This window comes from Mus caroli, chromosome 7, assembly GCF_900094665.2.
Source record: "Mus caroli chromosome 7, CAROLI_EIJ_v1.1, whole genome shotgun sequence".
In the NCBI taxonomy this organism is placed as follows: domain Eukaryota; kingdom Metazoa; phylum Chordata; class Mammalia; order Rodentia; family Muridae; genus Mus; species Mus caroli.
This window is the reverse complement of record NC_034576.1, coordinates 34,092,841-34,119,637: the sequence shown is the minus strand read 5'-3', so window position 1 is coordinate 34,119,637 and position 26,797 is coordinate 34,092,841. Positions and strand designations below refer to the sequence as shown.

General features: G+C 49.2%; 1 protein-coding gene and 1 non-coding gene across 2 annotated transcripts in view; one reads left to right on the top strand and one right to left on the bottom strand.

Annotated features, from left to right (window-relative positions):
* Nucleotides 1–26,797, bottom strand: part of Pepd (peptidase D) — a 133,725-nt gene that overhangs the window by 94,318 nt on the left and 12,610 nt on the right. Inside the window, exons 4-6 of the mRNA XM_021168233.1 lie at nucleotides 17,843–17,906; nucleotides 9,744–9,791; nucleotides 6,385–6,446 (exon numbers count right to left, since the gene is read on the bottom strand). Of these exons, the coding sequence (XP_021023892.1) occupies nucleotides 6,385–6,446; nucleotides 9,744–9,791; nucleotides 17,843–17,906 (174 nt within the window). The remainder of the gene's footprint in view (nucleotides 1–6,384; nucleotides 6,447–9,743; nucleotides 9,792–17,842; nucleotides 17,907–26,797) is intronic.
* Nucleotides 8,206–8,336, top strand: LOC115031642. Its single transcript, XR_003837311.1, has one exon. It is a non-coding gene; the product is annotated as a small nucleolar RNA SNORA17 (small nucleolar RNA).

The following is a 26,797-nucleotide window of genomic DNA, read 5'->3' as shown; positions in this document are numbered from 1 at the left end:
GAGACAGGGTTTCTCTGTATAGCCCTGGCTGTCCTGGAACTCACTTTGTAGACCAGGCTGGCCTCAAACTCAGAAATCCGCCTGCCTCTGCCTCCGGAGTGCTGAGATCAAAGGCGTGTGCCACCATGCCCGGCTTGTTTGTTTTTTTAAAGGCAGTGCTTGGTGAGTCTCAGAGGCAGAAAACACTGTAGGCCTAGATTAGATTGTAGAGTCTAGAAGCTTCCAGGACTAGGCCTAGCTCAGCAGATGGAGGCAGTAAGCCTTGAAGAAAAAAATTAAATCAGGCAAATAAAAGATACTTTTACGAAAAGGTACCAGCTTTCTTAGTGGCTTGATCTCTGAAGCTTTGGAGATTCTGAAGTACACAAACAAATCTTGGTTCTAAATCGACTTAAATACTTTAGAATCAAAGTGGGACTGGAGGGATGGCTCAGTGGTTAAGTCACTTGCTGCTCTTATGGAGGACTTGGGTTCAGTTCCCAGCACCTATAAACACACAATCATTTGCCCTTGGGTTCCAGGGCTCTCTTCTGGCCTCTGAGGGCACTGCTTGCATATGGTACACAGACATACATGCAAACAAACATTCATAGACATAAAATAAAAATAAACAAATCTAAGAACAAAAGAATGAAAGTCCTGCCTATGGTGTATCAAAGAGATTACAGACAGCCAGTGTGGCTCAGAACAAAGACCAGAGCAGCAGTTTACATAAAGCAAGACTCTCCCATCTTGCCGACTGTCGCTATGACCTTGGAGAAAGCACTGGCCTAGCCACTCAACAGCTGGCTGCATCTCATTTCACACAACACACATACACACACGTGTATACAGTCACACACATGTACATGCAGAAGCAGCAAGATGAAACAGGTATATAGACACAGCTGCAGAAACACACACAAAGGTAACTGTAAGCATAGAAGAGTGGACTAGACAGAAAATATACAGGCATGCACATAGGAGACACCAGAGACACACACAAATGGACAGATGTCACCTATGCCCTAGGAAGAACACATTCCTAGACCCCCCCAGTGGGTGCCTGTGAACATAGACAGTACTGAACACAGGGTACACCATGGTTCTCTCCCCAAGCATGAATAGCTATGGTAAAATTTAAAATAAATTAGGCAGAGTAGGAAGCTAGTAATAAGTAATAATAAAATAGAACAATTACAACATGCTAAAATAAAATTGCATCACTAGACTTGTGCTTTGAAAAAAATTATTAAGTAAAATAAAGGCTATCTGAACACAAGTACTGGGATATCACGTGGCTGATTTGATAAGAGAGACTGAGAAATTAATGGGTGAGTGTCATATGTACCGTGGATAATTTGTGACTTAGTAAATGATACAAGATGGGATCCTGCTTTGCAGAACAGCATGAAGTCATGAACTGGTCAATCATGGGAATGCATGCAACCTCAGCCATGCAGGGGCCTGCGGTAAGAGGACAAGCCTGGACTACAAAGTGAGACCCTATCTCAGAACTGCAGGGTGTGAGTGAGGGCTGAGCCAGAGCTCATGGTGGGACTGTGCTTCGGAGTGCCTGGCCTGGGTCTCATACTCCCATCCCCTCCCATGTCTGTCCCCTGGAGCCTCCTTTGCCTGGGCTTCACCTCTCACTCTGTCACCTAGCTGTATAGTTTCCAGGGGCTCCTCTGCTGGGACAGGAGCCTTCAAAGGACATTCTACCTTAAATGCTGTAAGTACCAACTTGGATTCCTTATGAATTACATATTTCTAGAATTTTCCATGTAACACTTTTAGACTGTGGTTGGTTGTGAGTGAGATGGTAAAAATCAAAACTACATGGGAAGAATTATTCTACTTGCCCAGGCACCAAAAGACATTTACAGCACATGTGCTTACGAGGCACAAGGTCATCCAGACATGTACACAGATCCAGACAGATAGTACACATACATACAGAAAGACCCACAACCACATAAACATGGACACACAGACATAAATGACACACATAGACTAAGGCATACACACAGAGACACATAGAATTCCAGACAGAGGAACACACTCAGACACACAGAAGAGTCCAAAGGACTGTGTGGATGGGTTTAACTCTTAAGTGATGACATTCAGGTATTCTACACTGTGGCCTAGGTGCTAATAGCACGTTCACTGACGAGAATATGTTCATTATGCAAAAACAACAAAACTCTATCATGTCTGTGGGGGTAAGAGGATACCCTAGGAGTGGACAGTGGGGAATGGAAGGGTGAACAGGTAGGGCCTAGCATCTAAGCCATGTCTCTCTCACCCCACACCCTGGGCATGGCGTTTCTAATCCACTAAAGGAGCCCCCTACCCTCCCACATACATACATTTCCTAAAAGGGCATTGGGGACAGTTCTCCCTTCATGGAGATTTCCATGGGCCATAATTTGAAGCTCAATCCTAAATATTAACTTGATATGCAAGTTAACCGTTACCCAAAAGTCATGGTCCCCAAACCACAAATTGGCATTTTGCTGTAAATCGTCACGTTTTAATAATGTCCCTCTAACTTCCTAGGTTTTAAAATTCACATCGTTGAATATTAATATCCTTGCATTAGCAAGTCCCAAATTCAGCATTTCATATTTAACTGCTTATTTAAATGGAATTAATTTGTAACCAATTGTCTTCAAATATGCAAGGCAATTTAACTAAATGCCAAAAGATAAGAAATATGCTTGTTCTCAATAGCCAGCTGATGTGAAATAAGGACCATATTTCTCTCTCAGATGCCGGCGTGAAACGGCAAGCTCTGTAATTGGCTGTCTCCACCCAGAATTCATGCGCATAGGTTCTGCATGTCTGGAAGGGCGATGGCCTCGTACCAGGGAAGTGTCCCCACTACCTCTCTCGACTCTGAGGGATGGGTGGCCCTCAGCTTAGGCCACATGCTCATTCCATAGAGCCATCATGGTCAGCTTCCCTATTTCAGGAAACTCTGCCCTAGCATCTACTTCCTCAGGCAAAAGATGCACGGCGTCTGGCTTGGTCATGGGCTGCTGGAGCCAAGTTTTCGAGGGGCCCTGGGTGCCTGGAGCCCAGAAAACAAGTCTCCAGTACTCTTCACTGCAGCTCTGTCCTCCCTATCTCTGCCTCTCTAGCTCCAGCCTATGGAGCAGCCCTTGCACCCACAGCAGGGCCTGGCAATGAGAACCTGAGCCCTGCTCCCATCCACCATATGCCTACCAGAGTCTATGGAGAGGCCCTCTTCTAAATGTCCCCTGGAACTTGTGTCAGATACAGCAGGGCCTAACACAACTCCCTGGGCTGGGTCAGATCCCTCACTCATCACAAACATAACAAAGTAATCAGAGGCCATAGCTTCTTGGAAGCCCAGTGGCCTGTGACTCCAGCAAGATCTCTCTGACCTCTGACATGTCTACCACCTTCCTCACCTCCACCTCCCTCTTCTCTCTGCTCCTCTACAGTCCCCACCAGTCTCTGACCTGGTACACACCCTCCTCCTCAGGAGGCCTGGCTCTGGTCTGAGGCTAAGGCTCCACACCTATGGGACAGTACACCAGATAGGTAATGCCATGAAGCCATATTCTGAAGTGAAAGTCACAAACCAGCTACCTGGCTGGACCACAGCTCAGAGGGTCTGGAATGGGTAGACTACTGAGGCCACTGCCAGCCCCTCCTCCATGCAGGCCAAGAAAAGGCAGCCTGGGAGGCCCCCAGGACAGACAGAGAGGGCCAAATCTACCTACAGTCTAGTTAGAACAGAGACCTAAGATGGAGGCACTTCAGAGACATTTAAAGGGGTCAAAAGCAAAAATCCCAGGAATGTGGAGCTTCATCTGGGCAGCGAGAGGTGACTGAGGACAGATTGGTTACACACTGGAAACTAGGACAACTGAAAGATTCATCTTGCTTAGGAAAAGTCTATTATTATCCAGCAGTCAGCTGGAGACTCTCGGCAGGCAGGTAAGTGCAGTCCTGTGTCATAGTGGCCCTTGAGGACAAGGTTTCTCCCCAGCTTGGCACCGAGTCCTGAGGTGCTTGCAGCCCAGAACCCAAGAACACAGACATGACTTGTAACAGGGAGGAACTAGGGGCACTTGAACCAATGGCCAGGACCCAAGTGAGTGTTCATGGAACGTAGGGTAGGACACCTGATGAAGGCTCCTGTCTTAGTATAGGAACACCGGAAAAGTTACACAAAGGCTTACAGAGTGAGAGGTGAGGCCCAGAGAAGAGGAGAATAAGGGACAAACTAACCTTGGACCAGAGAGGGGAGGGAATATGGGTCCCACATACAGGTCTGACTCTAGCTATCACATGGGTGCACAAGCAAAGCCGGCCCACACCCAGAATGGAGAGCTGGCCCCAGCCCAGCTCAGCTGCCATGGGCCTGGGGAGCACCACAGCAGTCCCCCACCATATATATGCATTCCATGAGTGAGACAAACTGTGGAATAGACAGTCCCTGGATCTCAGGAAAAGGGCTCCACGAGGGACATGTTGGTGCACACCTGCAATGGGAGACTTGCGAGTTCCAGTCCTGTCTAGGCTATAGAGTAAGATCTTGTCTCAAAAACAAAACTAGAGAGACAAAGTCCCAAGATGTCAACTGGGTGGAGAACTGCAGGGTACAAGCTCACTGGGGTCTTGAGAAAGACTGAAAAGACTCAGGGGAGGACCCAGGGGCAGAGGCTGGGGGATCTGCTCAGAGAGCAAGGCTGGAGTTCACAGCACCGAGTCCTCTCAATGAGGCAGGACGAGGTCTCCACTCTGGTTCCCAGTGACCATGATGGCCTTTCTCAGTAAACCTTCCCAGTGCAGCAGAGATCGGCCTCAGCAGCTTCACTCAGCAGTCATATCATCTGCCGGATCTCATTCTAGGAGAAACTCGGCATCCTCTGTGGCTGAGACCAGATGCTGCAGCTTATAGCCATGCACGGATCTGGCCCCTGACTGGGTCCACTTGGCTACAGCACAGATGGGGAGCCCAAGGCTCATGGGGTAACATATTTATCTGAGCAGGATCTGTAGCAGTAGCAGTTACTGTGCAGGCTCTGGCTACAGACAGTCTCCCAAGCAGTGCTGCATTGCTTGTGTTTACCAAAGTCACAAAGCTGGTCAGCGAGGTACCCACCAAGGCACTCGCTTCCACGTGGCTGAAGCCCACGCAGACGCTGCAGATGGTATGGGTGGAGAAAGGTGAAGAGGGTGTTGCTGGCAGTGCTGGGGAGCTGGGAAGGGAACACAGACTTAGCAGGCTTAGCAGGCTGGCCACCAGCAGGCTGCTTAGGGCGAAATCCCAAGAGGATACAGCAATGAAAGAACCAAACTAGATACCCAGGCTCCCTGCCCCACAGCTCTTATCACTGGAGAAATGATACATATTCATGAGCTCATAATCCTTTCTAATCACCCTTCCATCGCACATACATGGATTCCCTCCCTCCTGGGGCTCAGACTCATACATAATTATAAGGAGCCTCTTCCGGTACCACCTTGGTCTACAAAAAGACAACAGAGGACAAAGTGCCTACAGAGAACCTGTGGTTGGGAAGTCACTGTGGCTCAGGTGCAGGAGCATGGTTGAGGGCTGTTTGCTGGCTTGGACCCATCTGTAACAGCCTAATCACTCCAGCCCAGACCTCCCAGGACAACAGCCTAGCCTGGACACAGCTGGCAAGCAGTGCTCTCTGGGGGCATGTGTGACAAGGAGACAGACCTATTACCCTCCTGTCCAGAGAGGGGACCTGTTTCCTGAGTAGGGATTGGGGGTTCAACTCAGACCTTAACTAGGTAGTGAGTAAGAGACTAGGCTAATGGAGATGCAGGGAGGTCCTGAGAATTGGGCTGGGCCAGGACTTGGGAGGGGGGGGGAGGGGTGTTGGGGTTAATTAAAAAAAAAAAAAAAAGACTGATGTCAGAGAAGCCAGCCAATGTGAAGGTCATCCCTAGGACAGCCTGGGCTAAATAGAAAATGAAAAGCAAGGCTAGTTACATAAACAATGTAAACTTGCTCTGCTACCAAGCCTACCAACATCAGTTCTATTCCCAGGATCTACACAGTGGAAGGAGAGAACAGAATCAGCCCCCAAAGGTTGTCTCTGACCTCCACATATACACATAGTCAATCAGCCAATGTTAAAAACAAACAAAGAAAATGGCTCTTCTTGCTGCACAGTGGCCAGGGCCCCTGGGTTCTTCCAAGAGGGAGCCCAACACGGGAGGGTATCTTCCTTAAAGTAAAAAAGGAAGTGGTTTTTCACAAATTATTTCACTACATCGTTCCTTCAAACACTTGATACAGTCTATCCTCAGCACCTTCCCATAATTCATGTCTTGTGTGGCCAGCCTGGGAAAGATCAGCTGGTGAAGGTAGGTGAAGGTGGAGGGCAGACTCACTTGCTAATGCCCTCGAAGGAGGCCTCCCTGCAGACACTGCCACTGTCTGTGTTGACACCGCGCTGTGGAGAGAAGAGGAGGTGTGAGAACAGGTGTGTCATACAAGGGCCACAAGCATCCCCAGGGCCTGCCTAGGAGGGTCTGCCTCTTCCAGACAGACTCAGATGGAACCACAGCCCAGCATGCCCTTCCCCTAGGTAGCTCTAAGCTGGGTCCCAGAACAAAGATAGGCTTTTTTTGTTTGGTTTTTTTTTTCCTAGTGCAATGTGAAAAGCAGAGAGATTCAAGCGCATGCTTGTAATTCTAGCACTACGGAGACTGAGAAAAGAGAAATCACCAGTTCAAAACTAGCCTGGATGGGTCAGAGCATCCTAGGCACACAGCAGGTGGGTCTGGATGGGTCGGAGTGCTCTGCTGGCACTACACACTCAGGTCCAGGCAGGGGCTGGGCAAGAAAATCAAGAACCTGAGATACTTTCCCCACCAACACACACATAGACACACTCTCTCCCCACCTCATCTGTGCTCTCCAGGCTCCTTATATTTTACCATATACATACACTGTCACTAGTGTGAGGTCCATAGGAATGTAGCCTGCCCTCCATACCACAGAACCAACAATCACAGAACAAAAATATTTGAAAAAAGAAAGCCGGGCGTGGTGGCGCACGCCTTTAATCCCAGCACTTAGGAGGCAGAGGCAGGAGGATTTCTGAGTTCCAGGACAGCCAGGGCTATACAGAGAAACCCTGTCTCGAAAAACCAAAAAAAAAAAAAAAGAAAGAAAAAGAAAACAACAAAATCCCCAAACCAAGAAACAATTACAGCTGCAAATTTTTTCCTTATCATCTCCTGAACAAGATAGTGTCTCATACCCAGGGAAGCAGTATCAGGTTAACTTGACACACGTTAGAGTCATCTGAGAAGAGGGAACCATGGTTGAGAAAATGCTCCCACCAGACTAACCTGCAGAAAAACCTGTAGGGCATTTTCTTGATTATGACTGATGTGGAAAGGTCCAGCCCATTGTGAGTGGGGCCATCCCTGGGCAGGTGTTTCTATATGGCATAAGAAAGCAGGCTGAGCAAGCTGTGAGGAGCAAGCTAGTAAGCAGCACCCCTTCACAGCCTCTGCATCAGCTCCAGGTCCTTGTCTTCCTTGAGTTCCTGCTCTGACTTCCCTGGATGATGGACCACAAGGTATAAGATGAAATAAACCCTTTCCTCTACAAGTAGCTTTAGGTCATGGTATTTATCACAGCAACAGAAAATCTAAGGACAGTCACTTAGCATTATAGTGTTATAGGTAATCTGCAGCTGATTTGCTGGATATGGAAGGATGTGCATGGGTTGATATAATAAAAGGGACTCCTGAATCTGTAGTGTTGGGATCCCCAGGGGTCTGGAAACCAACCCTCCAGGGACAACTATAGCCTCTATCCATCTCCATTCGTCTCCAACGGGAACTCAGTCATACACTGAAATTAAACAAGTGGTTCAGAGAAAAGAGAGCCACCTTCAGAGAGGGAAGACACTCTCAGCAGCCATAGCTTTCTTAAGAATCTCAGGCTGGGCCGCCGGGCGTGGTGGCGCACGCCTTTAATCCCAGCACTTGGGAGGCAGAGGCAGGTGGATTTCTGAGTTCGAGGCCAGCCTGGTCTGAGTTCCAGGATAGCTAGGGCTACACAGAGAAATCATGTCTCAAAAAAAAAACAAAAACAAAACAAAACAAAACAAAACAAAAAAAAAAAACAAAAAAAACCCAAGAATCTCAGGCTGATCCCTGTCCAACTTTGATCCTAGATAAAACATACTGGGCCATCCTGTCCCTACAGACACTACAGGTGTGGCTGCTGTGTCACATGTGTGTCAGTAGGTGGCAGAGAGGAGAGAGGCTACACCTTCATTTTGTGTTCTGACTCACGAAATCTGAATGGTTAATAGCCTAACATTCCCTGAAAAAAGTGAGCCTGAGGTGACCACCAGTCCAGTGCAGCACAGCCCCGAGATGACCCTGGCCCTGAGCCATAATGCGCCAATAGGCATAGCATTCCTGAAACAACCCCAGACACTCAGAGATCCCAGGTGCCACTTAGAGGAACAAGGAAGTGGTGAGAGATGAAAGAGAATGAGAAACAGTAGGGTGTGGGCACAGTGAAGAGAGGCAGAACTGGAGACCCAAGGGTAGTGAGGATCAGCCTATGTGAGTAGCCTGATGCCGTCTGAGACCATGGTGGGGTCCTGGCCTGTGCTGCCACTGAGGCCACATCTAGGTCTGTGGCTCTTTAGCAGCAGGGGTCTGTTACCACCAAAGTTGGACATCCCCGATCTGGGCTGTACCCCAAGGGTGAAGGGTGGGTACGAGAGGGGGGAAGATGAATGGGATTAGGGTACATGATGTGAAATTCACGAAAAACCAAAAAAAAAAAAAAAAAAAAAAAAAAAAAAAAGAAATGTCATCTATGACTGCACCCACCACAACTACCGTGTCTGCTGAAACACAGAAGCAGCACAGCAAGAGAACATGTGGGAGGAGGGGAAGTCAGTAACAAAGGAGAGAAGGGCCATTCTGGAAGGATGAAGGTGTGTGTGTGNAAAAAAAAAAAAAAAAAAAAAAAAAAAAAAAAAAAAGCCAGGTCATCTCTGACTGCACCCACCACAGCTACCGTGTCTGCTTAACCACAGAAGCAGCACAGCAAGAGAACATGTGGGAGGAGGGGAAGTCAGTAACAAAGGAGAGAAGGGCCATTCTGGAAGGATGAAGGTGTGTGTGTGTGTGTGTGTGTGTGTGTGTGTGTGTGAGAGAGAGAGAGACAGAGACAGAGACAGAGAGACAGAGACAAAGAGAAAGACAGAGATCGCCAGCCCTGGGGGCAAGGCAGAAGAATGTACATCAGCCCAGGCCTGCCTCACCCCAGGCTGTATACCCCCTTAAGGTGTCAAGAGTCTGATTTCCAAATTGTATTATCATAGGGCATTCAGATGAGAATAGAGAGTAATAATCTATACCTAAAATGCTAAGAGCATAAGATGGACACAGTTCTATGTCCAAGTCTGGTTTTAAGCCCAAGGACGACTGGTGGTACCTTATCTACTGTGGCTACAAGACCAGACACAGCATATTCCACGGTCAGCCATTAGCACAAAACAGGTGTCCTTACTCACCACAGGTGACCAGTTCTCAGCTTCTCTTGTGTGTTCACTTATGTAGCTCAGGCTGGCCTCTAACTCCCATCCTCCTGCCTCAGCATCCCAAGCCTGCATATTTCTGTGCTTAGCTTCTTTTCAGTCTCTTAATCCTCATACCCCCACTGCACAGCAGTGCCAAGAACTGCATGGCTCCTGAGACCAGCCACTTACCAAAGTGAGGAGGACAGAGGGGTTCCGTGAGGTCAGGACATTGGCAATCTGAAAATCAAAAGGGAAACCCACTTTAGAGCAGTGTTCCAGTTTGAATCTGAAATGTCTCACACAGACTGGTGTGTGAAGTGGCCAGGTTGTGGACTATTTTGAAGGCTGCAAATCCTTTAGGAGGTAGGGTCTGGCAGCCCCTGATCGCTGCCGTGCTCGCTCTCAGTCTGCTGTGACGGGAGCTCTTGTGCTCCACCACAAGCTCCTGCCGTCACCAGCTGCACCCAGTGTGGACCGAAGCTTTTCCTTTCGCAAGTTCTGTCAGGTGTCAGTCACAGCATCAAGTGACTAGTCGGACGGAGAAGTGGAATGGAGATGATACACAATCATGACCTGAAGATTACAGTGCTCATCTCGGGAGCAGGTCCTCAAGACAGGAGAAACCACTGCCACGCTGCCCTTAAGATGAAGAAATCGAGGCTCATAGAGGTGGAAAGACTCCAGAAAGCCCTGCAGCCATCAAGACAGTACAGAGGGTATAAACCCAGCACCTACCTCACCATGTAGCCTGCCTCCAGGTACCACAAAGACCCCTGGCTCCTAAGAGCCAGACCTGCCCACTCCCCAAGGCCAGCACCTGCATGATGGTTTCCTGCTCTTCCTGAAAGATCTGGGCCTATCAGACACAAACCCCAATAGCTGCCCATCCTCAGAGTAGATGACTCCCCCCGTCCCTCCCCACTGATCTTCTAGGCTAAACTGAAGGAAGTTAGCTCTCCTCAACTCCACTCGCTGGCTTCCGCCCTGGCCTCCTTGGTCCCCTGCCCTTACGAGCTGAATGCTACCTCTCCAGTACCTTCTGTGAGCACACATAGGCTCACCTGCCCACACCTGTGCTCACTATCACCTATGGCTGGATCATTTCCACCATCTTGACTAGTCCATCACATCCTACTTGGGTCTGAACCCCAGCCCAGCCTTGCAAGCAAATTCAGTCACTCCCTTCTCTACCGGCCCCCAGCCAGCCGTCATCCATGCTCTAACAAAGCAGCAGTCATACACCAGCTGGGAAACCTGCAGTTTTACCCAGAGTACTGACCACCTTGCTGGAGGCAACCTGGTCCTCCGATGACTGTCCGTCACAGCCCTCTCCCCCACCCTAAGCTCTCTGATACCCTCAACACAGAAGAGGAGGATGGGCTGTTCCAACAAGCTAGCTGAGCTATTGCTGAGACACTCCACACCGTACACATTTAAGGTAGATATTTTGATAGGTTTTGACATAGCATATACACACTTTTCAATACTAGAAGGTTTCTGGAGAAAAGTTGGGACATACTGAAAGCCATGAAAGAGAAAATGCACCTGCCATCCCATCCCCCGAGACAGTTCGGCTCTTTGCACAGAAACAGAGAACTGTAATGACATTTGGATCATATGAAATTACATGCTTCGCTTATTTCCTGTCATTAAATATTCTTCAAACACGTAATTTTTAGCAGTCACAACTGCTGGGGATGGTAAACGTTCAATAAGTCTTTGATTACGGCCCGTGTCAGTCATCTTACACACATCACCTTCCTTCAACCACCCATAAAGGCTCTGCTACGAACGTCCAGGGCTCACAGATGAAATGGTTTGTGTGAGGGTTACAGAACCTCCCTAAATGCACAGTGAAGGAACAGCAAAGCCAGGACGGAAGGGGCAGCACAAGGATTCAGAGTTCTGATTGCTCTTCTGGGAGATCCAAGTTGGTCTCTAAAACCCATATCAGTTGCCTTACCTATAATTCCAGCTTCCGGGGAATCAACACCCACTTATGGTCTCCACGAGCATGCAAACACACACACACACACACACACACACACACACACACACACGTACACACACACATATGCACACACGCCTTTAAAAAGAAATAACAAAGCTCAGTTCTAATGTGTGGTTATAGAAAAGTCTTAATGGAATATGCATAATTTACTTGGTCCTTCCCGCTGCTAGACATGTAAATTATTTCTAATGATGAATTATTATAAATGATGCTGTGTGAGCATCCTGGTATAGTTTTTATATATTTACATATTAAGGGTTTATTTCCTGATACAGTGTGGTGCCTCACATCTATAATTCCAGCATTTGGGAAGCTGAGGCAGGAGAATTGTGAGTTTAAGGTCAGTTTGGAACACACAGTGAGACCCTATTTCCTAAGGGGGAAAAAAAGTTTACTTTATAAAAGAAAATGAAATGAGCAGGCACACTGTGTGCCTATTTTCCTAGAACCTGGAAGGTAGAGGTGGGAGGACCATAAGCTCAGGGCCAGCACAGAGTCCCCAGGACCCTTCCTTAAAAGGAAGGTAAGAACAAAGGGGAAGATGGGTAATAATAAGACGGAAAAAAATTAAAACTCAAGTGACCTAGTTGAATACAGGGTCAAAGGCCAGTATTCCAGGCCAGCCATGGTCTAGCCAACTGGGCTGAGGCGCCAGCTCCCCGGGAGCTACCTCTCTCCTCCCCTCACTCAGTACCTGGAGAATGACTGAGCCCCTCTGTGTTTCACAAATGAAGTCATGTGGAGTCCCTTCCTCCCGCCTGCCCCTCCTGGAGGGGAGAGAGGCTCATTAAAACCAACAGAGCAGAGTGTGTCAGGCCCTGGGTGTGTTGTTTCGTTGACATGAAGGGTCTACATTCATCAGCACACACCGATGCCGTCAATTACAGCGGCAGAATCAGAGAGCGAGGAGGCACTTGGGGATTGTATCTGCTATTGTCCTTGGGAGAGAGGAGCTGGATAACAAATGTGCAGGCTGATGGGTTTTCTCTCCACAATGACTCTCTGGACATGCTGGTTAGGAATAATGGAGGAGAAGGGCCCCTCGCTGTAAGCTTGACGCTCAGATGCATTGAGGCCAGATAGAGCCGGCTAGGCGTCGGTGAGTCCTGGCAGAGTAGCATCTTTTATTGATCACAGCTGCTTGAGTGGGCCCCGGTTACCTCTATGGCTGCAGAACCTCTCCCAGCCCAGCAGCTCCATCTGCCTTCCCCGTGGAGACCCATTAGTGCTACACTCATCAGCACACCGACTGGAGGCTGTGCCTCAAAAATTAAGGGAACAAGACTCGGTTTTGTGTTGTTGGCTCTGAATGTAGCCCTAGGACTAGACAGCACAGCTCTAACAACCCCAGGCCTTTCCAGGAGCGCGTGCCACGGGGGACCCATCTGCTCTCCCTAGTGGGGCTGTTAAATGTTCCTGTCTGGCTGCAGGTCATAGCCAGCATCCATCTCCCAGGCAGTCTTGACTAGGTGGACAGGCACCAAAAGAATTATCAGAGCCCTGTGAGCCCAGATCCTGCCCTGGGGACAATCCGGAAGCTGCCCAAGGGAACTTTACACGGGCTCCTAAGCAGGACTCTGACCAAGCCAGTGAGTCACTCTTAACAAAGGAATTAGGCACGCTTCAACTGTGTTGCTGAGAAAAGCCCATGTGGCCCCAGTGTGCAGGGATCTGCCCTACCAGCACTGAAACTCTTGAAAACAAGCCATTCATTACTCATGGCAGCTTCCCAAAACACCACCACACACCAGTGGCCTGAAATGCCCTTAAATTTTTGAATCTGTTTTTAAAATCAAAGTAGCACCAACAAAATGGCTGTCTGACACTTCTTGAACAATCAAGAGTATACATACAGCCCCTTCAGAGCAAGGCAGCAACCACGCTCCGTCCCATCACAGACCCCTCTTCCTGAAGCCCCCCACCCCCACCCCCGCCGCCTCCGCCCCCAGGCTAAGAAGCAGGCAGCATCTATCCCTGGGCAGCTGTGGCTGTTTCTCTTACATTCTGCCTGCCTAACTGACCCTGCAACCTTCAAACATCTGCCATAAAGCAAGTACAAAACTCATCCTCCACCCTGCCAGCTCCCAGTTAGTTAGACACTAGCTTCTACACCAAGTGTGCACTGCAATGTTGTGGAGCCCCCTCCCAGGGGTCCCCTGAATGACCCCTTCCCAGTAATTAAGCTCTGGCTCTTCTGTGAGGAGGAGGGGAACCAGGTCTGTCATCTCAAACAGCTGCATTGTTTGAGACAATGTCTCACGTAGCCCAGGCCTTTGAATGCATTAAACATGATCTTCATCTTCTGAGCCTCCTGCCTCCACCTCCCACAGGCTAGGATTACAGGTGTACACCACTATGCTTCCTTAACTTGGTTCTGGGCATTGAACTCAGGCTTCCTGCATGCCGTCCTCTGATATGTGCATTTTATATAAACATACATACATGCATCTTACATACATATGCATATAAGACATCAAGGGATCAGCTATGCCCTGGGCCACTCCCACTGTCCCTCAGAGCAAGCACGCACCTGCTGCTGGCTGTCCCGTTTAAAAAGATGGGCAGGGATGGCCAAGGCTAGACATGGCTGAGCACTATGGGCCTGGCCGGGGAATACCTGCCTAAGGAGCTTCCCGTCACTTTCCATGATGGACTAAGCCTGGGCCCTGGGTGCTGCCCACATCAGAAAAATGTTTCCAGGCCACGGGACTCAAAGCAGCAGTTTGCTCCTTTTGGTGGGATTCATTCCCAGCTTCAGGAAATCACAGGGACTCGGCAGCCTGGGTCACCTCTGCACAAGCAAGCCTCCTGTAAGTCAGCCTTTTACTTCTGTCAGGCAAGTGTAGAGCTGGAGGCAGCCTCTGGAACCTGGAAGCCTTCGAGTCAGCACAATACTGCCATACCCCAGCTGCAGGGCATGGATGAGGCCTTCTGCCTCTCAGTCTTGACCTCCTTATCTATAGATAGCGTTGGATCTGTGGGTCACTGTAGGACAGGGTGGGAGAGACTACAAGCAGCCAGCCCCAGAGTGAAGCACCTGTCCTGCCTGGGTGTGGTTCAGTGGCACCGCCTGGCACATCCAAGGCCCTCAGTTCTCAAAGAAATAAAAACATTGACCAGCAGTCATGCTGATCAGCAGATCTGATCAATGATGGTAATGATTATATTGCTCCTACAGAGTACTCCTGAACCCTATAAAGGCTCTGCCCTTTGACCTCTATTGATGCCTTCATTTAACATTCTGCCTTCAAGGATTAAGAGCAAGCTGGCCTGTCTACACCTTCACTAAGGACTTCCTGCCTGGATACTTCATCTTCCTCTACTGTCCTGCATCTGGAGGGCTCCTTCCTTTCCTAAGAAAACACAGTGTAAATGGGAGCTGAATTCTCCCCTCCCTCCTGTTACGACAATTCTTGAGGCTGCAGCCCAGAGAGGGATCTTACTCAGCAGTAGTGAAGCCCAGCCAAATGCAGGAATCTCACAATCCTGAAACAGAGCCTGTTCTAGTTCTCTCTCCAGGTGTGATGATGGGAAGGCCCAAACAAGCAATGACATCGAGATGCACTTTATAGGGTGTGAGGGTAGTGAAGATATACCTGCCAGAGGACAGAATCAGGACCAAAGTCAGGATGAAGGATAAACAGATCTCCCTAATGCTTAGAGATACAATGTAGCACATGGCCTCATTAGGAGCATGTAAACAAACATTCAGTTTCTCTTAAAAATTGGAAGGCATATGACATAAGGATCCATCAAAAGCTGCTTCTCAATATATGGGAAAAGGAATCCTATACACTACAAGTAGGACTTTAAATGAGTGCATCCAACATGGAAATCAGTCTGAAGGTCTTCACAAAATTATGTATGAGCCCACTACACCAGTCTTAGGTATATAACCAAGAGAAGCAAAATCAGCTTATTGCAGGGATCCTTGTATATTTACTGTAGTGCAATTCACACCAGTGACACACAATCGGCCTAGTGCCCATCAATAGACAAACGGAGATGAAGGTGTGGTGCATATACACAATGGGGTATTAATTGGCCACATAAGAAATGAGAGTGTGTCATCTCCAGCAGAGATCATCTGGCTAAGCCAGATTCAGAAAGACAAACATGGTGTTTCCTCTTGTTTACAGAATCTACAGTTGAAAGAAAAAAAGAGAAGTACAAGGGGAACTACGTGAGGAGACGAGGGTCAGTGTTGGGCAGGACAAACATGGACTTCCGATCACAGTGTACACACGGTGCACATATATAAACCTAACAAGCAGCTCATCCTGCTCCACAGTCTACATACACTATGGGGCTGGAGAGATGGCTCCATGGTTAAGTACACTTGCTGCTCTTTCAGAGGACCAGAATACAGTTCCTAGTACCCACACTGGGCAGCTCACAACTCCCTGTAATTCATAACTCCAGGAAATCTGATGCCCTCTTCTAGTCTCCATAGGTACTGCATGCACATGGACATATTCACACAGACATAGACACAAACTTATAAATCATCTTTTAAACACACACTAATAATGATTTTAAACCTTCAGAAAAAAATAATACACTGCCTATCTCCCCATGGTCCAACAGGGCAGCAGGTACAGAAGACATGGACTCAGGTACAGGTATGTGAGTGTTTGCTGTCTCTGAGGTCTTCCTGGGAACCTGACAGGGTTCTACTTTGCTTCCCTGACTTCATCCATGAATTCTGGCTGGCCCATACCCTGTGCTGCTAGGTGGATCCCAGGATCTAAACACCTCTGATACCCTGTACATCTCTGGGACCAGGATGGAGAATGCAGGAGAGACATGGCAAGGCAAACAATCAGGTTCTCAAGGTGGAGATGGGACAACAACAGGTGCAGAGCAGAAGCCAGCCAATGTTCACAAGCTATCCCGAGACCACCGGTGTGGGCCAGTGCAAGACCTTGATGGATGGGGATGATAAAGAGTGGTGGGGGAGGGGGGATGTAGCACTCCAGGGCTGCAGAACTCAAGGCAGGACCATGCTGCAGCTGTACAGAATGAGGCAGAAGCTGGTCTGCCCAAGGTCAGGGAGAGTTGTCTATCCCAGAGCCAATAGGCCAGGCACAAAACACTAAGCAGAGCCAGGCAAGCTCCTCACAGTGCAATGCATTTGGTTAGGGTCCCTCAAACCTGCTTCTTCACCTGGTGCTGTTACCCCAACATAGCTGTGTCCTGCCCAGAAGGACAGGTTTTTGCTTGATCTCCACTGGACAGATCTTATGACCACCTCTACCCTACAACCCCAGTCCTGGGCTTCAAAGTTCTTCTCTCCTGCCATGCCTCTTCTTCTTCATCAAGGTCTCTCCAAAGAAATTACTAATGTACACTCACAGCACAAGATTGTACTTCAAAATCAGGTATTCACGTGTGACCTCACAGGCCTCTGATCTTATTCTCTGTTCTCCTTTCTTGCCTCCCTCCTCCCCACCCTCCTCCCCTCCCACTTCCCAACCAGTGCCTCTGCTTTCAGCCGGCACACATGCAGACAGGCAGATGGGCAGGTTTATCTAGACGACATATGAGGGCAAACTCAGGGCATTTGGCTGCTTTCCAGTCACATGAAGATCCCCAGTGCCATCCATCCTCCTGAAAATGACTTCATGAATGACTAACAGTGCGCTGTGGACATAGAGCACATCTCTTTTCTACAGTCACCCACTGACAGGCATCTAAGCTGCTTCCAAAGCTTGGCAGCCCCAGCTCTTAGCATGTGTGTACTTTCAAGCTCTGTCTAGGGCAATGCAGCCATGGTGCCCTGTCCAGATAAACCAACCAGGGCCAGATTGGACGGCCAGTGGCAGATGCTGACTTCTATCCAGCTCTGACTTGGAGAGCTTTATCAAAAGAATGGGGTGGGATTAGAACATGGAGCTGTGACAGCATCCGGGGTGGAACAGAGTGGCAGCCTGTGTGCTAGGCAGTGAGCTGTGCTCCCATCTCTGCCTTAGCCACTGTCAGCAGTGGAAGTTGAAAGAGCTCCTTTTACCTGCCTGCACTGGTCAGGACTTCACAGCCTCGGGGCCACACTGACGCATTTACTCACACTGGCTGGGTGACCAAGTTGGAAAGTAGATTTAAGTCAAGGTACTCCCCAGTTCCTGTATACTCACTGGCCATTCACAACCTGGGGCTCTTCTTACAAATAGACCCCTCAACACCCGAAGGCCCAGGCCGAGCCCACTGGCAGTTTTGATTAGAGTGGTGTCCCGTTTGCAGGCAGGTTTCATAGGAACCTCAGGAGTCAGCTACGCACCTCATCCGTGTACTGGACATCATCCACAGCGTACTTCTCCTTGAAATACTCCTTGGAATGGATCCTGAAAAGAAAGCACAACGAAACCACAGTCAGGGCCTGCAATGCCCAAGCCTGGTCACCTCCCGTCTACCAAATCCAGGCCATGAAGCTCTGGTTCATCCCTGCCATAGTGTGAGGACCCAGCACCAAGCAGGAATACCCAGCAGTTGATGGTAAAGGGTGTCCTGCCGCTGAACCGTCTCTGCCGCCCTGGGACCTCTGATTCAGTCCACTGTGTCCCTGGCTGCCTGCAGAAGTCCCAGCTTCCACTCTTCCCCTACACATCGCCTTTGGGGGCATGGAATAAGTGACTTCCCAGCTGCACCTCTTTAAAGGAAGGTTAATACGAGAATACTTTAAAGAAGTCAATATCAGTGTTTCTCAGTGTGATGAGAAGAATTTAAGCTGAGTCATCAAACTTTAAAACAATTAGCCAAGGAGAAAGCAGGAGTAGATGAGGTGAGACAGCCCTCACCCAACTCTATGCTTTCCCTGGATTCAGCAGGCTGCAGCGCCACCCAGATGAATCAATGCTGTTGGGGGCAGTGGGCTCCCACATGGAAAAACAGTTACTACATGGAGGGGGTGATGTCACCAGTCAAGCGCCACATCCAGTGAAGTGCATATATGCCACCTGCACTACTGCAAACCTGATTGCATACCCACCCCTTCCCGTCCTACTGTTGTTTCACAGCACGTGCCCCATCCGACAGGTCTCAGTACAGCACAACAGGTGGTCTCTACATTTACCAGGGACGTAAGGGATGTGTGGGTGGCAGGCAGTACTCCTGGGAGTTCATCTGGGGATGAAACCAGGAGGCCCTCAGAGCTCCATGACCTATGTGCCACAGCACAGCACTGCTTGGGAACTAGGAGTCCATATATCAACCTCTTTCCACCTAAACAAGTAAAACTTGTTATCAGAGGTTCAGACTATAGGACCAGGGGACGGGGAGGGTAGTGGAACCAGCAATGTGTGTGTGTGTGTGTGTGTGTCACAGCCCAGGTAGAAAGCCCACTTCAGGCTGAGAAGCTCTGATCTCACGTGGTCTCATGGAATGCCCTCTTCTTTTCTTTCTTTTTTTCCTCTTCTTCGACCTCTGAAAAACTCACTGGGCATCAGCTCTTGCCATTAATTAAATTTGCACAATTCAGTCACATTAGCTTCTACCATGAGACAGGGCTCAAAAGATAACTGGCCACGATCTGACACCTCTTAGCAAAAGGCCTCAAGAGCTGAGGCAGGAGGTGTCACTTCAACTGGGTTGTGCGAGTCCCAGGTGCAGACTGGGAAAGCAAGGGATAGGGCCACCAGCAAAACAGCTGCTAGATTATCTTCATCACTCCCTCTCCAGCTGTGCCAGCTGTGCCAGCACAGCCCCGCCCTACCTCTGGCCCCAGTCACTTTGTCAAGAACAGTACTGACAGGCATGAAAAGCAAACTCCCTACAGATTCGGAAGCACAAAGATCTGACTCAGCCTCCACGGCTCTGCACAGGAGGTCAGGCCAGCCACTGAAGTGGGGGCCCTAACCTTTTCATATCCACCACTATAGAGCACCTGGAGCCTCTTAAGAAGGAAGCCACTAGGAAACATCTCCCTGTCCTTCTCTTCTGGAGTCTCACAAGTTAAGAGTCCATCAAAGACTTGCCAGACCGGAAGCCTGGTGAGGTCTCAAAGCGGTAAGCCCCAGGTTGAGAGCTTGATCCCATGGAGCCAGGGGAAGTGGCAGCAAAGAGGAGGTGATGGCAGTAAGCTGTGAACACTGGGTGTCCCTCCTGCGTGCTCACCTCAAACTCCCACATGGTGCTTACACAACGTACTTGTACATCGCTATGATGAAATGCCTTGCTGAGCAATCTAAGGAAGGAGCTATTTATTTCATGGGCTCTTGGTTCCAGAGGCTCAGTGTGGGGCTGCTTGGCTCCACTACTCCTCAGTGAATGGGGAGGCAGGGCAGTATGGTGTAGGGCATGCACAGCAAAGGCTGTTCCATTTGCAGTGGATGGACAGCTGACAGCAGAGACGGAGGGCCCTGAGACAAGATGGCACTCCGAGGACACACCCCAGTGACCTAGCTCCTCCAAAGTCTTCTTTCCTAAAGCACCATCCGGTAGGAAAACCAAGCATTTAATATATGACCTTATGGGGGACAACTGTCATTCAAACTGTCTATGGATGGCAAGGTGGAGCAAAGAGAGGCTGGACTCCAGAAGAGGCCCAACAGGAAGAAGTGAGCACAAGTACTGCCCCCCCCCCCCGGTACCCCTTGTACTTGCTCTCCTTACAGAGGCAGATGCCACAGTCTAGGCTGAGTGCAAACTGGGTCTTCATGTCCCTCCCATGCGTTGTCTTGCCAGGAATAACCACCAACATATAAAACACAAAGAGCTATGGGCACTTTGTCTGCTACTCCGCACATTACATTCTTAGGACAGAGATAATTATGTTTGAGCAGTACCTGCTTTTTTCATGACTATGAGTTAATTACAGTAAAAATCATTTAGACGTTACCTGGAGGGACATATGTGCCAGGCTGCATAATCAAACCAGCCATGGAACACTTGGCAGCCACAACTTGGTGGAGCTGATGGGAAAGGGGGTGACATGTCTACTGGTGGGGAGGGTCACTGGGAATCGATGAATGCACTGAGGGGGTGCGGACAGGGCACAAAGTGGCTTCTTAGAGGATCTACACCTAGCTGACATGTGGCAAGGAGCAGGCACAGCTCGTGCCTGGCCCCATCACATGGGAGATCCCAATGAAAAGAACCAGACTGAAGGGACCAATCAGGAGAGGAGCTGAGCTCACTCGGATATGCATCCCAGTACACAGTGCAGTTCTGGCAGCAGAGAGAAGTTGCCTCCCTTAACAGGATACCCATCCTCTATAGGGGATTTGTGCTCTGCCAGCAGCTGGCTCCAAGCACAAGCCCAGAGTCACAGCAGGTGATGCTTGGTCACAGCACCATGGGCCCCAAAGCCCCACTGAGTCTTCGGGTGAGAAGGAGCCATTAAATTAATGCCACATGATGCAGACATGATGGAACCCTCCAGAAAATGGAATTTTAAAGGGCAGTTCTTAGTGGCTAGCTGACCACCTGCGTGTGGTTAATGAATAAGTAAAAAGGCCAAATGACAGCAACCATCATCTGTTTCCAGCGCCGGGCGCCTGCCTTCAGCTCCAAACAACGCCGCTGCCTTTTATTCCACTATTGGCACAACACGGTGCGTGCAGAGCAGAAGTCAGCAACCATGTCAAGATGTCATTAAGTTGTCAAAGAGGGAAGTAGCCCTCTGCAAATCAGAGCAGTGTCTGAGCCTGGAGACTGCTCCTGTGTGTGAGCTGGGGCAGTCACAGCGCAGCCTCTGAGATTATCCCGACACAGAGAAGCAGGCAGAGGAAGGTCACACTGCAAGGATCAGTGATTGAGACAAACCTGCCCATGTACCCATGAAAGCTAGGGGCTCTGGCTAGTCCCTAGGTGCTGGGAGTCGGGTGCGGGTGCTCAGGAGGAGTCCAAAAGAACCCATTAGCCCTCCTGAAAACTGCTTCCCTCAAAGAGCCCATCCTTCCTCCTGATTCCAGCCGGAGCCAGAGTACTGCCCCAGAGGGGTCAGGAAGCCCTCCCTCCTTGTGACAAGTGGGGACGGGGCAGTGCCATAAAAGAGACCGAGTCCCACACACCATATCTCACATCACAAACAGCCCACATAAAACCAATGTGATAACACACACCATGACGCCAGTGTTCAGGAAGCTGAGCTAGAAGGATCTTGAATTCAAGGTCATCCCAAGCTACACTGCAAGACCCTGTCTCAAACAACAAAAGCCACCCCATGTGCACTCTTCCACAAGACACATTCCTGGGTAACCTGGGGCCAGAGAGGTCCTAGATAGGCCAATCACCACCTCCCTGCAAACCTAGGCAAAGCACACTACCTGTGCCTTCAGTTTGGTCAGGGACAGGAAGGAATGTAGAGGATCCCCTATCCTTACTCTAAGCTGCTCACTTTCCATGTTTGTGAAGCTAGTTGGTGTGGTGTGTCACAGAGGAAACTTCCAGATGTCCAGGCCAGAGCCACTGTCAGCTAATCTTCTTTTGGATAGACTCCAAGCACATCAGGGACTCCCACCCTCCTGCTTCAGTAAGGGTGAGGCACAGGCCAGCCCTGGGCTTCCAGTCTCCTCCCCCAGCATCTACAACCCCGACGGCAAGGCTGTGCCCACAGAAGCTGAGGATCCTACAACGGACCTCGAGTTTCCTGAGTGACTTTGGATTGTAGAACCTGCCAGATGCATTTTCAAAAGCCATCAGATAGAGACTCCAAAGGAAGCTGAGGAGCTTAAGGTCAAATGTTCAGTCTGGTGGGTTTTGATTGCAAAGGCCAGGTAATCCCATCAGCCTTGCTCCCGGTGCCCTATTGATTACCGCAGCGTCTGGAAGCAGCCGTGTACATCAGATCTGGCTGCTTCCCAGCTCAAGCCCAGACAAATGGCCCCTTTGTCACCTGCCTGTTACAACCAGGCCTTCCCTCCCAAGCACTCAGTACAGAGAGACAGTGAGTCAGCCCAGAGCACAGAAAGGAAAGGTCTGCTGGGGAAACTGTCTCAGCCATGGTGTCAGTCTCCCTTGGGACCACAGCTGCTGGGCCTGGCCTGCATAGCACACTCAGCCTCATACACCAGGGGAAGCAATCCTGCAGGCATGAATCTACCCTCAAGGTTACTCGAGGCTCTGTTCTGCACCAGACAATGAGCTGCCTCAGCAAAGCAGGGCCAGACTAAAGGAGCGCTTTAATAGTCTCAGACTCAGCTATGGAGTTCCTGTATTCTTGAAGACTATATGTGCATGAGGAAGGCAGACTGCAAAGAGCTGATACCTGACCAATCAAGGTCCTGGGCTTTAAGCCCTTCAGTCAAGGGCAATTAATTCCCAGGCTGTAACTGTAGGATACATGGGGAGTTTACAAGGGTTCAGCAACTGGGGTAGAATCCTCCAATGTACCAGCTACAGATGCCTGCCGTCAACTCCCAGGCAACATCCCCTTTCTTGCTGGAGCCAAGTCTTCATAAGGAAATATCTAGGTGAACTGCTCAGTGGTAGAGTGTTTGCCTAGGTTATGCAGCCACGCACACACACACGCACACGCAAACGCACATGTGCTCGCGCATATGCACACATGTTCACACATGTAATTACCCACATAATTCTTTTGGTGGGGCATGGTAATCATCACCCGCAATCCCAGCACTTGGGGAGGAGACAGGTGGATATGAGTCTGAGGCCAGCCTAGGCTACATAGTGTCATTTTATCTCAAGATAAAGAGAGAGAGAGGGGTGCACACCAGGTGGGGCCAGCTGACCTGGGCCTGGACCTCCATTGTCCATCCCTACAGCTCAGCTCACCGTTCAAAGTATCTGCCAGCTTCTGTGCTGTCTCTCATCTCAGCAGGCTCAGTTTGAGTGAGGAGGTAGGGCCAAGGGGATGTTGAAAGAACAGTGTCTTAAGTAGGGTTTCTATTGCTGTGAAGAGACACCATGAGCACAGCAATTCTTAATAAAGGAAAGCATTTCACTGGGCTGGCTTACAGTTTCAGAGGTTTTTGTCCATTATCATCAGGGCAGGAAGCAAGTCAGCACGCAGGCAGACATGGTGCTGGATTGGCAGGCAGCAGGAAGAGAGTGGGGTAGTGGTTCTAGCTTGAACATCTGAGACCTCAAAGCCCATCCCCAGTGTCACTCGTCCTCCAACACAGCCATGCCTAATAGTGCCACTCCCTATGTGGCCTATGGAATCCATTTTTATTCAAACCACCACATTCCCCTCCCTGATCCCCATAGGCCATATCATAACACAGCCATATCATAATGCAAAATGCATTCAGTCCAACTTCAAAAGTCTGCATCCATAGTCTATCACGGGCTCCACACTGAATAAAGTCTAAACTTCAAAGACTATTCTGAGACTCGTGGCAATCTCCTAATTGTAACCCCCTGTAAAATCAAATGAAAAAGAAGATCACATACTCCCAACATGCAGTGGCACAGGATATGCATTACCATCCCAAAAGGGAGGGAAGGGGGCTTTAGTGGGGAAACACTGGACCAAAGCAAGACTGAAAACCAGCTGGGCAAACTCCAGACTCTGCATCTCCATGTCTGGCATCAAAACACCCTTCAGATCTCCAACTCCTTTCAGTTTTGTTGACTGAAACACACTTCTCTCTTAGGCTGGTTCCACACCCGTCTGCAGCTCTCCTTGGCAGGGATCCTATGACTGGTAACTCTTAATATCTTGGGGTCTCCAAAGCAATTTTGGCTTCAACTTCACAGCTTCATGCAATGGCCTCTCTGGGCCTCCATTCAGGGACACCCCTGCCACAGGCCTGACCTCAGAGACCTTCCTTTAGTCACAGAGGGAGATTCCATAACCCCTTTCTTCTATTCTTGACTCTAAAGCCAGAACTATGTGGCCGAAGCTGCCAAGTTCTTCAGCTCACTAGGTCTGGAAAGCAGCCCCCTCATTCAATTACACTTTCATTAGCTTTCTGTTTTCCTTGGTTTCCTTGACTGCCTAAGGGTGGCTGTCCTGAAACTCACTCTGTAGACCAGGCTGGCCTCAAACTCAGAGATCCCCCTGCCTCTGCCTCCAGGAGGCTGGGATTAAAGGCATTTACTACCAAGCTTTTCTTTAATTCCTTTTCACAGGCTGGAAGCTCAGCTGGGTGGGGTCTCGCTCTGAGGTCACTGCTCCCTTTATTCCACTTGGCACCAACCTCTCCTTTAATCTGCTTATACCTCGTGGTATCCCCTTTTCTCCACCATCTATACATTTTGAATTTCTCCTTGCTCAGTCTGTTCCTTTTCATTATAGATCTCCATGAGACTGGTCACTCATAACTACACAGCCCAGTCAACACTAAACTGTTTTGAAATGTCCTCTGCCAATCAGTCAGAAGTTTTTGGACAAGGGCAGAAAGCAGCCACATTCTTCACCAAAATATCACAAGAATGATCTCCAGGTCACGTATTAATAATATTCTCCTCTGAAACCCCTTGAGCCAGACCTCCACAGTTCAAATCACCCTCAGCACCACTGTCTTCCACACTCCTGCTAGGATGGTGCATTGAGCCCTGTTTAAAGTATCCAATCCCTTTTCTAGTCCAAAGTCCCAAAGTGTTCTATATTCCTCCAGGAAAAAGCATGGTCAGGCCTATCACAACAATACCCCAGTCTTGGGTACCAACTTCTGTCTTAGTTAGGGTTTCCATTGCTGTGAAGAGACACCATTACCACAGCAACTCTTATAAAGAAAATCATTTATTTCAGAGGTTTAGTCCATTATCATCATGACAGGAAGTCTGGTGGCATGCAGGCAGATGACAAGAAGAGAGTGAGACACTGGGCCTGGCTTGAGCATCTGAGACTTCAACGCCCCCACCCCCCACCACCACCAGTTACACACTTCCTCCAATAAGGTCACGCCTACTCCAACAAGGCCACAGTTCTACTTCCTAGAGCCTATGAGGCCCATTTTCATTCAGACCACCACAGACAGCCACAGTTCTGTTCACAAGGACAGCCTGGGGTGCAGGAGGTATTCTGGAAGCATCTTATGGAGATGGGACATACATTTCCTCAAGGCTGTTTCAGTTTTAGGTCTTATGGTTTTAATAAGAAGGGTCCCACAAAGACTTGTATGTTGAAGGCTTGCTCCCCTCTGAGGCAATGCTCAGGAGAGGCTTATTACAGTATTAACTTCATCAATAGAGTAACTACTGACAGACAATAGCTCAGTGGGCTTTTAGGAGGCGAGGCCTAACGAAAGTAAGGCACTGGGAGGTATATCCTTAAAATAGTATTTTAGAGTCCTTGTCCATCCATCTCTCTGACTGTCTGTCTGTCTTCCCCTACCCCTTCTTTGCTCCCACTACTATGTCAGATCCACAGTGATGAAGCCTACGAACCATGGAGTGAAACCTCTGTGAACTCATGAGCCAAAACAAACCATTCCTCTTTTGAGCTTGTTTCTCTCAGGTACTTTGTCACAGCAGTGAAAACCTGACTTATACACTACAGTTGAGTAATACCCAACCCTAAAACTGAGTGGAACAAAAAGCTAAACATTATTTATCCTTGCCGTGGTTTGAATCTGAGCTGTCCCCCAGAGGTTCATGTGATTGAACATCCAGTCTCCAGCTAGGTGCTATGCTGGAAGGTGGCAGAACTTTTATTAGCTGGGAACTGGGGACAAGCTGTGAGAGTTACAGCCTCACCACCTGTTTGGTCCCATTCTTTGCTTCCTGACTGCTGCCATGACGTGATGCCACACTCCCACTGACAGGCCCTGTTGTCAAGCCTTCCCTGCCATGATGAGCCATGCCTTCTGAGACACTAAACCAAGATACATCCCCCCCCACACACACCTTAGGGTGCTCCTGTCGGGAATTTTGTTGAAATGAGAAAGGTCATTAGTGTGTAGACTCTCAGGGTCAGGAAGCGAGACAGAGCCTAGGCAGCACTGCTGACCTCCATGACAGCATGACCTCGGCAGAAGCCTTGAGTCATCTAGAGGCTCATCCACACTGAGGGCTGGCGCTGCACCCGTGGAGGCTCTCCACACAGGAGAGTGTGGTTTCCTCATGGTAGGGCAGCTGCCTTCCAGGGGAAGAATGTTCCACTAGAGAGAACCACAGCAACATACTGTTCCTAACCAGGGTCAAGCAGGAGTGAAAGAGATGCCACCTGTCCAGCCAGACAGAAGATTACAAGCTCATTGCCAACCTGGGATGGCACAGTGACTTCCAGGTCAGCCATTTAGGAACAATCTTACTGCACTCTTAGCAACATCATCACCTCATGCTGGCCTCTCAAATGTAACCAACACACCAACACACCACTATAGTG